General features: G+C 36.3%; 4 protein-coding genes across 4 annotated transcripts; 3 read left to right on the top strand and 1 right to left on the bottom strand.

Annotated features, from left to right (window-relative positions):
- The first annotated feature begins 2,347 nt into the window (after window positions 1-2,347).
- Window positions 2,348-3,244, top strand: LOC132911446 (histidine-rich glycoprotein-like). The gene has a single exon (XM_060968060.1). It carries the CDS (start codon window positions 2,411-2,413, stop codon window positions 3,152-3,154), a length of 744 nt encoding a protein of 247 aa, XP_060824043.1. The 5' UTR covers window positions 2,348-2,410; the 3' UTR covers window positions 3,155-3,244.
- A 146-nt stretch (window positions 3,245-3,390) lies between these two features.
- LOC132911436 (sarcoplasmic reticulum histidine-rich calcium-binding protein-like) lies at window positions 3,391-5,893 on the bottom strand. Its single transcript, XM_060968049.1, has 2 exons — window positions 4,903-5,893; window positions 3,391-4,520 (listed from the first exon to the last, which is right to left on the bottom strand). Exons 1-2 carry the CDS (start codon window positions 5,690-5,692, stop codon window positions 4,039-4,041), a joined length of 1,272 nt encoding a protein of 423 aa, XP_060824032.1. The 5' UTR covers window positions 5,693-5,893; the 3' UTR covers window positions 3,391-4,038.
- Window positions 5,894-7,924: 2,031 nt separating this feature from the next.
- On the top strand, window positions 7,925-9,387 carry LOC132916083 (uncharacterized). Its single transcript, XM_060975852.1, has one exon. The coding sequence runs from the start codon at window positions 7,949-7,951 to the stop codon at window positions 8,870-8,872; it is 924 nt and encodes a 307-aa protein (XP_060831835.1). The 5' UTR covers window positions 7,925-7,948; the 3' UTR covers window positions 8,873-9,387.
- Window positions 9,388-11,213: 1,826 nt separating this feature from the next.
- Window positions 11,214-14,421, top strand: LOC132916082 (uncharacterized). Its single transcript, XM_060975851.1, has 3 exons — window positions 11,214-11,910; window positions 13,144-13,646; window positions 13,965-14,421. Exons 1-3 carry the CDS (start codon window positions 11,776-11,778, stop codon window positions 14,179-14,181), a joined length of 855 nt encoding a protein of 284 aa, XP_060831834.1. The 5' UTR covers window positions 11,214-11,775; the 3' UTR covers window positions 14,182-14,421.
- Window positions 14,422-14,682: the final 261 nt, after the last annotated feature.

Genomic DNA, 14,682 nt, shown 5'->3' with positions numbered 1-14,682 from the left:
TGATCACATCGCTTTAAAGCAAAGCTTATATACCTACCGTCATAGTCGCGTTTCATACGTAACCGCTTTCGTTCGTTCGAATCGTTGCTCTCTGATACTACACATCACCGCTGAGTGTTGTTCGAATAAACTTTTATTGGGAATAAAATTTTATTTGTTCATTCGTTCGTTATTTGATTTCAATCCCATATTTGTTTATTTGTTTATTCGTCCGCTGGTTATTCCAGTTCTTCTTTGTTTTATTTAATCTATTTTTCGTAATAAAATCGAAAATTACTATCGAATTGAAATATATAATTAGAGTATCTAGATAAACATAATGTAAGTCCTCCGATACTTAGAATTTTTTTTGAAAATTTCTTAAGATAGATACACACAACATATATCAAATTTAAGTAACTTTTTTCGAGAAAAATTATACACTTAAATCAAATTGAAATAAAATTAAACAAAGAAAGAAATTTATTTGTACTTTCCTGCAAATTTCAGATTATGAATGACTCTACTATACGTCACAAGTAAAGAAATACGCTATAAATAGCTATCTATAAATAACAAACTATTGAAATTCATTCGTCATCATTTTGTTTATAGCATTGTCGTATACCTTTCCAAGTCCCACATTGTTGTTCATATACATATTCTTGACAGAGATTACTTTTTCGAGTAGGATAGAGACGTTAAATAGCAAATATTGATTGCGTTAATACGCTTTTTCCAAACGGCTAGGAACAATCAGCGTTTTTCTTCGTTTACGGAGTAATTAACTGTGAAATAAATTAACGTTATTTACTCGAGACACGGAAAGTACAGGGACAAATCAAGCATCGCTAACGCGACACTCGATAAGAAGCCAATCAATTTGTAGACGGCTGAATAACGGTAGAACGTTTATTACAAAACAGCCGAGTAATATGAAAATATTTCACCGTTCACCGAACTTCTTTCTGCAACGATAGTTTCTCGCTTTCGTTCCCGATTCAGTATTGGGCAAAAGTTATTTCGACTGACAAATAAAAAGATGTACGAATCAATCGAACGTAGATCGTAAAATCGAATCGAAATCAAAATTTTCACAAAGGGATCAAATAAATTGCTTTTTCAAAGGAATCAACGAATAAATCGAATATCAATTGAAGGAATAATTCTATTATATTCTCGTAATTGAAGTTTATTTCGACGAAATTATTCAATTAATTACTCATTATACGAAATGAAAGTTTACTACCTAAACTTGTTTCATTCTTCTCACAGATTTCTATCGGTGCCAATTAATTTTTGCGAGCTAAATATGAAGATAAGAAATGGAAATATTTCACTTTCAACATAACAATTACGTTCTGCGCAGGACGAAGAGATCAACTGTGTCAAGGAATTCCGCAAAAGGACGACATGATCGTTTTGCGATTGCTGAACAATATTTGTACTCGTACATATTCGCATTAATAAATCTAAAATTTTATACTTATATTACATGTACACGACTAAATCCAAAATAAAAATTTTTTTTAATCTCCCTAAGAGTAATTATAAAAATGAAAAATCACTAATACAAAAACAAACGCATAATACAGAGTTCTCTGATATAACTAATCGTTTTGCGATTGCTGAACAACATTTGTACTCTTACATATTCGCATTAGTAAATCTAAAATTTTATACTTATATTACATGTACACGACTAAATCTAAAATAAAAATTTGTTTAACCTCCCTAAGAGTAATTGTAAAAATGAAAAATCACTAATACAAAAACAAATGCATAATACAGAGTTCTCTTATATAACTAATCGTTTTGCGATTGCTGAACAACATTTGTACTCCTACATATTCGCATTAGTAAATCTAAAATTTTATACTTATATTACATGTACACAACTAAATCCGAAATAAAAATTTTTTTAACCTCCCTAAGAGTAATTGTAAAAATGAAAAATCACTAATAAAAAAACAAATGCATAATACAGAGTTCTCTGATATAACTAAAATTCTAGATCATGGTGAAAAATCTAAATTTATTAAAAAATAGAAAGTACCGAAAATCAGCCCACCATTACGAAAGGACACATTGTCTGCATAATAACTTGGAAAAAACGTGGACGAGAAAAAAGTATTGTTTACATGTGTCTATATCTTACCAACAGTTTGGACTAGCAATCTAGTTGCATAACGGTCTCGTTTGACGGCGCCGATTCGATCGAAATCGATGAATTGCCAACTGAACGGGTTAAGGAGACGTTACTTTCGCAACACGGTAAAGAGCCAGCGACGGAACCGCTGCTTCCTTAATATCGATTATTCCCCGTTCGATATATAATCCGAGCGTGGTTGCCGGATTAATCATACCGAGCGCAGCGTCGGAGTCGAACGTATCGATTGTATCGATCGAATTCCGACCGATCAGCACCGCTATGAAGTCTCGCCTAGCGATTTGTCTATTGTTTGCTTGTATCGTCTGTCAGTTGAGCTCGATCGTTGCGCGAGAGATCTACAAAGAAGAGGATGATCTAGCTGCGGCAGCCTCCCATCATCATCATCATCACGAAGAGGGTGGTGGTGGAGAGCATCATTCTGATCATCACAGCAATCACGGTGATAAGGGCGAGAAAGGTTACAAGTCGTCGCACCATCAGGAGAAAGGGGAAAAGGGACATCATGACAAAGATCATCACAGTGGTCATTACGACGAGGGCGAAGGCCACAAGAAGAGTCATCATCATGACGATGGTTATTATTCTGAACACCACAAAGGAGAAAAGGGGGAGAAAGGACACAAATTCCACGAAGAAGGTCACTATGGAAAAGGACACAAGACGAAGGGACATCACGAAGTTCATAAATTAGACGAATTTAAGAAGGACAAAGAATTCTTCGATGAACACCATGATTCTGGACACCATGAAGATCATGGTGGTCATTACCACGAACATGGTCACAAAAAGGGTGGACACTTTAAGAAGGGACATCATGATCACGGAGATCACGAGGATCATTATGGAAAGAAAGGACATTATGAGAAGGGACACCATCATCACGATGATAAAGGACATAAGAGCGAAGGTGGGCACGATGAGCATCATAGTCATCACTCTCATCATGGCAAGAAAGGAGGACACGATGATCACAAGTCGTGGGGATTCAAGAAAGGGCATTAAGCATCGTTCTTATTAATTGTTATGTTTGTTGAACACCGTGTTATGTTGATCTTTGTATCTGATCGAAATAAATATAATTTCTAAAACAAAGTTATTTGGTTTGAAATGAACTATTTTCTTCCTTGTAAGATTGTTTGTTGTTTAAGTAGAGTTAGCTGTCGTGATCATGTGGTTTTGTTTCTATGAAAAATATAATCAATTCCATATATTGTAGGGTAAACATTAAAATACTTGGATCCTTTATGATATTTATTACAATTGTAATTTACTTGAGTTAACATCAATTACTTTTTAAAATTATAACTACTTAAAAGAGTTCTTAAATAATTATTAATTTTGTTCTACCACAAATTCTACCGAGATACGATAAGTTTATTTATAAAAATCTTCCTTTATTTGGATAGCAGAGTGAAACAGTTTAGGATTCAGCGGTTATGTCAAAACTTTTGTTTAGCAATACTTCTGTGGTATTTCACAGACTCGAATCTATCGATTTGTAGTAAGTTTCCCAATACTTTAAGTTTTTGCATTAGACACGTTACGCTACACTAGCAGCCCTTAAAAAATTAGGTCAATAACACTTTCTAAATTTACATTTTCCAGTTACATCATTCGATTAAGTAACAGTATTTTTATCGTAACAATTTAAATTCCGCATTTCAAATTATTCCTGATCTACTTTTGTAGTTAAGTGCTAAATATTTTAGACATTTTTAGACATATCTAGATAAAACACTTTTGACATAAAAATTAACATTAGAAAGAATCACACTAGTTATGTTCTATTTTTTTTTTCTTTTTTATTATAGAACGTAGTTTACGATATAAAGAAAACAATAACACGGCTTATAATATCACTGATACAGTAAATGATACGATATCGATCAATCATCTCCTTTATGGAACTTGTGTATTCTATCCGATTTCGAATCCTCTTCGACATTATAATCCTCGTGGTTTGAATAATGCGATTTTTCGCCTTCTTCGACCTGTTGACCTTGATCCTGGTTGTCATAGTGTCCCTTATCGAAACTTCCTTTCTCTCCATGATCTTGATAATCGCGTCCAGAAGAATGATGTTCGCCTTTCTTAAAATCTCCCTCGTCGGCCTTGTAACCTTTGTCGAATTCCTCGTACTCCTCGAAATCACCCTTCTTATGATCATCGTCGTAAAAGTCCGTCTCCTTCTTGTATTCGTCTTTGTGATAGATATTGTGGAAACCATTAGTTTTCTGCCCCTTCTTATGATAGGACGAATGCCCGTAACTACTGCCTTCTTTGCCTTTCTCTGTCTCCTTGCGGGAACCATGTTTTTCATCTTCGACCACGTGTCCCTTTTTGTGTTTGCCTCCGTTCTTATGGTACCCTGAACATTTAACAGCGATTATGCGAATGCAGATACACCTCACTTACGAGAGTATTGATTATGAGTCAAGTATACTACAATTTGCAAATAGAAGCATTTGCACTTGCTACTAAAATTTCATTTTTTCTTCTTGACCCATTAACGACCAAGCAGTCGAATAATGTTGAAAGATCTCATACTCGTTGTTAAAAAATCTAAAAGAAGTAAGTTATTATGGTAAACAACTAAAAATTGTTACTCCACACTCGTATTAAAATAATGGACATATTACAAAAGTCCAGGTATTAGAGGAAAGAATTTGACAGTAATATCGAACCATAATATCTACGAACATAATTTCGCATGATCATCGTATACAACAAACCTTCAAAAAACAACAAACCTTCCTCGTGTGCACTATCGTCGCTACCAGATTCCGCTTTACTAAACTCTTTCCCCTTCTTATATCCCTTTTCTCCCTTCACCACTTCCTTCGAATACTCTTCGTTCGCGTGTTCCTCTCCCTTTCCTTCCTCCAAAAAACCTTCATCACCCTTAGATCCACCGATTGCCTCATGATCGTAACCATCACCATGGTCGAACATTTTCACCGATCCACCGTGATATCCATCGTGAATCTCTTCATCGATATCATCCCAATGATCAGTCTCTTCCTCTCCTCCTTCCTCGTCGCTATCATCCTCCATACTTTTCTCATTACCATGATCCTCGTCGCCACTCTTCTGCTGTGTTTCTTCTTTATTATTCCCCTCGTTCTCGACGACCTTTCCATCAACGTAATACGGGACGCGTAGCAGAGGCTTGGTAGGGGCCACTGAGTGATCCAGCGATTGCTCGTTACCGTAATTGACAGTTCCTTGGTGGTTGGAGCGCAGAACATCCTCGGCGCTTACATAGGGGTGCAAAAGCTTCGTTTCAGGAACACTGTGTGCAACAGGTGTAGCAACGTACTGCACGACGTCCGGTGCATGGTAGTACCGTCCACTTCCGTGATTGCTGTACTGCACGTAGTAAACCGGAATACCCTGTTGCTGATTGTACACGTAGCCACTGGCCGTCCCGTCGAGATCCTCCGCCATCATCTTCGTCAACGTCATACGCTCGTTCGCCGTTGGAGCAGCGTCGCTCTGGCAAGTTAGAAGAAACACGCACACTAGTGCTCTCGATAACATTTTATGGTAGCACGGATGTACAGGAATTGGTATAGTCGGCAAATTTAAACGAAATAATCTAATACCAATATTAGTTGAGTAACGTACGACGAGCGAGTTGCTTTAAGAAATTAAACGTTCGCCTGATTGATCTCTGGTTAGTGTTATTGCCAGTGAACCGGAATACACACTGGTATGTCTATGAATCGGCGACTTCGCCTTATATATACACGTGATTCGTTGGGTGAATAAGGGATCGTAGAGTGGAACCGAGAGTATTCCACGGTCGAGCTCGATAATTCAAGTACACAGTGTTATTGACGGCTACCTGGCCTGTCCGCCGTGCGTTCTAGGGAAGCATGGGTGATTTGCGTAATGCATCGATATGACACTGGCATGACCATTGACCGATCGCTTGTCCCCTTTGGGATACCTTTGATCATCGTCATCGAGGATTCTATCGGATTTTAATGTCGCAAGATATTTAACTTCTCCTTAACTCTTTTATTCTCAACTTACTATTTCTATGAAATACTATATATGAAATACTATTTATATTATATGACAAGTATAAATGATTTATGCAGACATGTTGATATTTAGCAACGTGTAGAAACGTACAGAGATTTACAAATAGAATATAAGAGAATTATAATTTCATGGTTAGCCTCGATTGGAAGTAAGATAGTAAAAACGAAAGGGGGTAGTAGATAAATTTTAAACTGTTAATTTAGCGATGGGTAACGCGATACTTTTAAGAATCTGCGAGGCTATAGTCGAATTATACTAAGTTTAATTTAAGCGAAATATTATATATTTTCATCGCGTAATACCCAAATCGACAATAAGAAATTTACGCAATTTGTTGTCTTTAGAAAAGCAGCATGTGCAGGCATGAAACCGAATGGTAAATGCGAAATTCTGACATTTGGATGTAATTTGAAATGGACGACTTTATGATAGTGGTAGGATCATTCGCGTGACGTTCTATTACACGCGAACACGTTTGACAGCGTGAAAAGGAAGCCAGAGGCGATTCGAACGGCAATTATTTGCAGCTCGATGTTGCTGCTTGATTGGTTCCGTAGGATCGGACGAGGAATTTTAAAAAACAATTTTTAACAACGCAGCAGAATAGAATTTACCAATGTGCAAAACACGATGAGTCTAATGGAAGCTTACGCCTCGTAAAAGTTGAATTATAAGAAACATCGGTGTTATGCAATGAAATTCTCGCAGTGTTACAAATTCACACGAAGTGTTGGTAGTAGTATTAGATATTTGCTATGAAAGTTGATACTTTACTATTGAGTCTTCTATTCCAGTATAAATTATTTTCTAGTTCTATCATTTTGTCATTTTTAAGTACAGTTTTATTTTTATATTTAAAATAGTATAGATAACTTAAATTTAATTTACATGTATTACACTAAAATCTTCAATAAATGTGTAAATCCATAAACGATCGTGTGTACAATCTTACTTATTAATTACTAAACATCCTACTATTTAACAGAGTTCTTCGAATAATCATTTTATCCCACTAACCTAAAATCTACTCTTGTGTAAACTCGACCATTTACAAAATTAAACTCCGTAAATTCTCAAAGACACTGCACTTTCTCAGAGAAGAAACCGCAATTCTTATGTAAAGGACGCAAAGGAAAGTGCCGAAATACCTATCGTTTCTCTAATCCCACCACGCCTATTACCTAGCCAAGGCTGGCATAGTTTCTCTCTAGTTATAAAGGAGCATCGAACGCTAGATTAAGCACAGGACCTTGCACGCTCGATTGTAACAAAAGAAGCCCGAGGTCACGCAATAATTTCATAAAATCGTCAAAACTTCCACAGAGCCTATTCCTTTCGATGCACAGCTTCTGTAGCCATCCTGAGCGAGAGGCGATCGTGTCGATCGCTCGAGCGGACCGCATGACATATAAAAGAGCTCGGCTGATTTCGTCGCGATTACAGTAGAACCGAAAGTGTTTCCGTGAGCTGGCGTGTCCCGAACAGCATCCAGCGAAACGATCCAGAACAACGAGAATACTGTTATCTATCCAACATGTATATAATTTAAATTGAAATCTCAAGTTTTGGAAGAACAACTAGAATGTTAAAATGCTAACATGTATATAATTTGAATTCAAAATTCAAAATTCAAAAATCAAAATTCAAAATTCAAAATTCAAGATTCAAAATAAAAAATTCAAAATTCAAAATTGGAATCGATTAACTTTTGGAGCGAAAATAAGTTTTGGTCATTCCACCAAGGAAATGAGAATCTTCGGAGAGTGGCATACTATTGATGCAGCATTCTGCATATATGTGTACTCGACGATCATAATCAGTATCACGCGAGCTGATAAATTGCATCATGATGTTTGGGAGAGATACGAATCAAAAAGTATTGAGAAGAAACAAGCTTTCGAAGAAAGCGATGACGAACCATCCTATAGAACGAGCTTTCAGAAGATGTTGATCCCCATAAAAGAACCACGTATGGATAAGAATTTCCGAATGTTTCGAATGCCTTTGGAGCCAGACGCAGAGATACTGCCGGCTCACTACACAGGTGTCAAGCCACCCGGAGTCGATCATATGGAACTGAAACACGCAGACTCTGAAATTTCTCAAACGGTTCCCAAAATTGAATCTTTGAAGAAGTTTGAACAGGCCGGTAATCAACAAGTGTCTAAAAACCAAGAATCTGCAAGTGTAACTGGTGAAAAGGGATATCAGAAGGCCTCTACGTTTGAGAAAGCATATAAAGGTGATAGTTTGAAGAAAAAAGAGAAGACACGATATATCGAAGCTGGTGGAAAGAGGAAAGTTCATGAGAATAGGGAAAACGATTCGGGTCAAAAGGCAGAACAGATTGGAAGTAAAAAAGGTGGCAAACATAAAAAGAAAGACAGCAGTCAGATGGATCACAAGGCAGCTGGTTATCGTAACGTTTATCACAAAGACGAGTATAAGAAGAATCATGATTTTTACGATAATGATGATCATGGCGGTCATTCGAAGGAACATGGAAGATATAAAGAGAAATACGTTGCTATCGAAGGCAAATTCAAGAAGGGTGACGCTCGCGATTTCAGCTTCGACGAATCAGAACTTCGTAAGCGGAAAATATCGGGGAACTCCCAAGCAGCTGGTGGAGAAACCAAAGGTCACAAGGCTCGGCGTAGTTACGGTTGATTCTTTAAAAACTGCCAGGAATCCGCAAAGCAGGCAACCAGAAACGTCGGTGAGAGGTTTGACTTCGGTCAAATGAAAGCGCGTTAACTCGCGTGCGCTTTTCACGGAGGCTGAGACTATTTGCGTGTACAGAAAGAGCGTGGATCGTATTTGTTAAAATAAATTGAAAATGTGTCGTGATTCGTTGCTGCTTTATGAATATGCCTGTCTTTAATTTATTACGCGGTTAGTTTACCCGCCAAACATATTGATATTTATAATGCGATAAGTCGATAATTGAGAGAGATTGTATTATATGTGCTAATTAATTGTTTAGGTATTGCGATATATTTGGGTAATTACAATGCAATTTGTAGATCGATATTACTGTGAAGTTTTTTCAATTTTTACAAATTGCTACCTGTTTTGTATGTTAAAGATGGACTTATATGTTATATATGAATATCTTTTATACGATGTTATAAAATATTTCACATCGTGAGATGTTTCTTTTAATTTGATATATTTGTACAATTATTCATAAATTTCACTGACAATGCACGGTTGGTGAACGTATTTGATTTCATCTTCTTCATTCTGGATTTTATGTTTCATATTTAATTAAAAACGCTTCATCCTTGAAGGAAATTTTTACAAGGAAGATACTCCACGTTTAAAAACACTCATATTAAGATGGAAGGAAAATTCGTTTACATTTGTAGAATATGTATTTTCGTCCATTTCTCTTCACCTTAATTAGAATAGCAACCTTCCTAGCGATCCAGAATTCCTCATTTCGAGTGTCATTGATTCGACAGGCGAATCTGCAGATCCAAAATACACTCTCGCATTTGCCGCTACTTCATCAGGAACGTATTGTTCGGTTTCCTTTTTTCTTCGCTAGTCTTGTTTATATGATGCACGGGATCCCCTCGTTTCACGTGTCAGCAAGCGAAGCCCTTGATTAATGGATATTAATGATGCTCGGCATTGTTACGCCGATAAATTGTAATCTTTCGGTGTATCGGATGAAATGAGAATAAAAGAGAATAATTGATGCAAGAACGTCTATTTTTACACATAGATATATGTACATATATATATATACATATAGCATTGTCTCATTTTCTTTGTCCGAACATATGGTAGTCTACAGACCCCGTGTACCTGTGAATGCTTCTAAATTGAATAGGCAGGTTTGTTTTCTTTTGGAAGTGTTATTTTTGGAGATTTATAACGCGTTTGGTTTAGGTCGCGATATAAAACAACTACGATATTTTCCTGTCTATTGATGAATATTACATAATACGTATTTTTATGCTCGAACTTTTTATGTTTTAAACTTGCTTTCGTTTCGAGCGAAAAAAGAGCTTTCAGTGTTTCAAAAGAATTTTCGACGTGAAATGGAAACAAAAGATCAGGCATGTAAATAACGATTCTTTCTTATCTGCCAATAAACACGAAGTTTATAAAATAAAACTGCCTAGTTACTCTAAAAGAAATATCTACACAAAATTTCTCTTACTTCATACGTTCAATATTATTCTGTGGAATGACTAACACAAACTTCTCTATCTGAAGAAAGGGACCGGTCGAAGTCAGAAAGGATTTCATTCAAATCCAAACATTTGCCCCTTGTAACGAAAGCAGAATATTCCTAAAGCAACCATTTGCACCTTTAATAAAATCAGAAACATGTAGGTAACTTACGTGAAACAAGCTCGTATCCGGTGACCCATTTAACCATTTCTGTACCTCTATTTCGCTACCCCTTTGCGTTCCTCTATCTTACATACGTTCATGCGCGAGCGTATGATTCGCGCTGAATGTATATCGTAGCTATACACTTGTCTCTACGATACCTAAGTGCATACGCGTTTGTAGACCGGCAGAAATCTTGATGTGCTAGTGTAGAGTTACGAATTCTCTCAATCTTGTATACGCACACATATACACGCAACACACCGAGACAAAAGTGGCATGTGCAGAGGCGACTATACACCCGTATATGTATGCGTGTGTATGTCCATATAAATCTATGTACGTAACGTATGCGTACGTGTGAGCGCGCGTGCGTATAGATAACCGTATATCAGAGGCGGTGAAACGCGCTGCGAGTAATACATAAATCAGCTGGTCTGCAGGCTGCCATATCATTTCGTACAACGGTCATGAATGAATAGAGCCGTGTGTGAGTTATCGTTTTACCTGTTCTTTCAAAATCTAACGCAGCTCGCGGGTCTTCGGTTTCTCGTACATTTATGTATTTCGCGCGTCACATGTATCGCGAAGCTCGCACACTATCATTCGCAAGTGTGTGAAGTTGCGTATATACGAGGAAATTCCGCAACGCAACATAACATGATTAATAATTTCTTATATATATATAATAATAATTCAGCGACACGATAGCCTCGACATCGTATCGAATTAAAAAAACGAAAAAATTAATCCGCCTGATCATTAATGATAAACACCATACACGTCGGAGGAACAAGATTAATACGATTTTACAAAATCATATTCGGGGATGATGATGTCGAGTGTTTTCGAGCGCCACCTAGATAATTCGCGTTTGCTGTTTATTTCGACGACGATCAAACAACTCGTTGCTTTCACGGTTATCGAATTAATTTATGGGATAATATTTTATTATAACATTAATTTATTTTTTGCGTGAGTTTGTCTCGTAATCTCGTTAACCGAAATATACGTACATACGTACATAGATTTTTTGGCTGACGTTTGAAACATCGAACGATTAAGCGAATCGAGATATAATATTATACTTAAGAGGAGGTAAATCCTCCGCGTATATGTGCTTTTCAATCGATTGCAAGTAAGCTAGATGTAATTTAAAAAATGTAACATAGCGATTGAAAGAAAATGTTATTTTATCGGAAAGGAGCACCGAACGAAATGAAATGGCTGCGTCGCTCTTGAAAATGTATAGTAGTTCCATCCGCAAATGCCTCAAACATGTTTCGAAATACTGTCGAATTGGAAGCAGAAGAGCAACTTTTCATTGTACGGCAAAAAATTTGGGAGTAAAATGCAGCGTAAGTGCACTTTTTACTATAGTTGTAGATTTAATCTGCAATGGTTACGTATATAACCTATATAAAGGTACAATTACATCGTCCACACTTACATTTACTTTAATAATTAAAAAGCATTGTGCAAATTACTTGTGTATGTATAATCTACTTGTATTTCATTGAAGAAAATATTCATCTCTCCTATTTTCCTATACACACGTACAATTTTAAAGCTTCTAATATTAAATTAATGTCGTTCACAAATCCAATATACGCTTCTAAACATTTAATTTTACTGGAATATGCCTGTTCTCTTGATATAATGTTCTCTATATTATGTTTCAACTTACATTACAATGTTACATATAGCAGAAATTATATATATATATATATTATTTTACATGCGTATACTTACTATTCTAATCTAAAAATTAATTACAAATTATATATGTCGTAATTTCACACTTTATAATTGTTAAGAATTGTGGATCTTTGGTGCCGAAATAATGTTGAAGGAACATTGGATATACACTGGGGTGTAATATTAAAATAATAATATATTTATTAGAAGAAGGATTTCTCACATATTCTTCGATTCACACTTGCACGCGTCTCCGCACTTTCTCTACACTCGACTGCTAACCGACTCTCTTCCAGATGCTTCTAAACCACTGCCAATCGTCTTTTGTCCTAACTAAGGCAAGGACGCCCTCTGACGCTTACACACATGTATCCACACACTGATACTCACACACAAGTAACTCTAATACGCATTTAACCCAGTCCAGCACGGAAAATTATACATATCTCAAGAATAATATATATTTTATTTATAATACACAATTCGTTAATTCGGTCGATTTGTCTATCTCCTTTTTATCCTATCTACAGTAGTGACCATATAAATAATAACATGTTTCTTCATAATATGAAATAATTATTGCTACATTCGCATGAGTGATGATTCGTTCAAATAATCAAAATTCAACTGTAATATTTTATTCAAGGTATTACGTATGAATTATGAATTTACTAAAACAACATTCCCGATAACAGTCTAAATCAATAAATCATAACGTGTAATTTAACATATTACTCAATAAATATTATACTATTTAATGAAACTCTTCAAACAGACAATCATTTTACGCCATCGATCTAAAAATCCAACAAAAACTTGGAACATTTACAAAAGATCCTACTTATATCTCTGAAAATTCCTGTGTACTTACAAATTAATCACTGGATTTTCAGGATAAACCATTTTTCACAACTCGTTTAGCTCTACCTCCCGATTACGAGAACGTAGCAGATTTCATGTGCGAAGCATACTATAAATACGAACCGGTAGTCATCAACATTGGTCTCGGAGGTACAGAGGCCCCACCTATTTGGAGACGTATGATGCTAGAGCAAGTAAAGGCCGGATACTCGATCATCGCTGAGAATCGAGAAAACTGTATAATTGGTGCTGCCTTAAATTGTATAACGGACCATAACGAACTGAAAATGTTATGTAAATTGGCAAGATGCTGCGAGGACGGACCTATTCGCGATCTTATCGAATTTTTCGCCTTCGTACTCGAAGCACCCAGAGTTTGGGAACGTTTTCCCGTAAGACTTATCTTCGAGCAATGCAGTTTAGCAGTAAGTTGCGAGTATCAAGGTTTAGGAATCGCCAAAAGATTGATCCAAGAAAGCTGGCACTTGGCACGCGATTGTGGCTACCGATTGTTCAGACTAGATTGCAATAGCAGGTAATGCACAAAAGCTTTCATAACGACGTAAGAATGTAAAAGTGTTGAAAACTATCTGGAAATCGATCGGTTGAAATTTAGCTTGTCAGCCATAAAAAGAAAGTATTTTGCGATATTCGCTGTCTTATAGGAAAGCGATAAAAGATACGAAAGTTTCATTCCAGCTGTATTAAAATAAAATAACTTGAGTACTATCATCAGCAACTATCTTAGACAGAAAATAACTCTGGTTTTTTTATGTACTAAGGAAAAGAAGTTGCATTCTTTTCTTAAATGTATAAGTCCATCAACGATCTAATGAAATTCTTTTCGACACAGTTATTGTGCAAAGATAGCCCAAGGTTTTGGATGGCCAATGATCTGGGATATGCCATTCGATCAATATCTCAAAAATGGTAAAGTTATCTTCAACCATGTTAAGGAACCACATACTACGTGTCGCGTCTTCGTTGATCGTTTACGATATTGTAAAACCTACTGTCTCCCTTATAAGGATTGTAAAACAACAACATCTGCTCCGTTCCCAGAAAAGTAAAATAAATGGTCTTACTTTCTTGTGTTTGTCAATTATTAAAATTGTTAATATTCGTCGAAGATGATAATCGATCCCCGGTCTTTTTATATTTAATCCTGCTACGTTCTGTGGATTATTTTAGGTTCAATAATGTTTCTTTCTTGACAAATCTCTTAAGTTTGCAGAAAGTATAAAAGACTGATTGTTTGGATTACTTGACTTCTCGTGTTCAGAATTTATAAATATAATTAGAGAAAAGATATTCATTCTCGCTTTAGTCTCCACGAATACGCAGAGTTCGACAGCTCCGGTGCTATAGGTCGTGCGAAAGTTTGCCAATCGAAGAGAATAAAGCGGTGGTAACATTTAAATGAAATTCTCGATATTTGACTTGTAAGCCCCGTCTCGACACGAAGCCGGGTTTCGAAGCGCGACTTTTGTGAACGATGGAATTACAAATACCGTACAGAATCGTAGACAGTTTCCAGTTGAGGCGAATTCGGTTGCTAAGTTCGATTCGCG

This window comes from Bombus pascuorum, chromosome 1 (genome assembly GCF_905332965.1).
Source record: "Bombus pascuorum chromosome 1, iyBomPasc1.1, whole genome shotgun sequence".
NCBI lineage: Eukaryota > Metazoa > Arthropoda > Insecta > Hymenoptera > Apidae > Bombus > Bombus pascuorum.
Note: the sequence above shows the minus strand (reverse complement) of the source record. Positions and strands in the feature narration are given on the sequence as shown.

What these genes read in the sequence shown, in the direction of transcription:
- LOC132911446 (XM_060968060.1), top strand. Translation starts at nt 2,411, where the DNA reads ATGAAGTCTCGCCTAGCGATTTGTCTATTGTTTGCTTGTATCGTCTGT.
- LOC132911436 (XM_060968049.1), bottom strand. Translation starts at nt 5,692, where the DNA reads ATGTTATCGAGAGCACTAGTGTGCGTGTTTCTTCTAACTTGCCAGAGC. An exon ending in CGATAGTGCACACGAGGAAG is followed by an intron (nt 4,521 to 4,902) that starts GTTTGTTGTTTT and finishes TTAAATGTTCAG; the next exon opens with GGTACCATAAGAACGGAGGC.
- LOC132916083 (XM_060975852.1), top strand. Translation starts at nt 7,949, where the DNA reads ATGAGAATCTTCGGAGAGTGGCATACTATTGATGCAGCATTCTGCATA.
- LOC132916082 (XM_060975851.1), top strand. Translation starts at nt 11,776, where the DNA reads ATGGCTGCGTCGCTCTTGAAAATGTATAGTAGTTCCATCCGCAAATGC. An exon ending in ATTTGGGAGTAAAATGCAGC is followed by an intron (nt 11,911 to 13,143) that starts GTAAGTGCACTT and finishes CTGGATTTTCAG; the next exon opens with GATAAACCATTTTTCACAAC. An exon ending in AGACTAGATTGCAATAGCAG is followed by an intron (nt 13,647 to 13,964) that starts GTAATGCACAAA and finishes TTTTCGACACAG; the next exon opens with TTATTGTGCAAAGATAGCCC.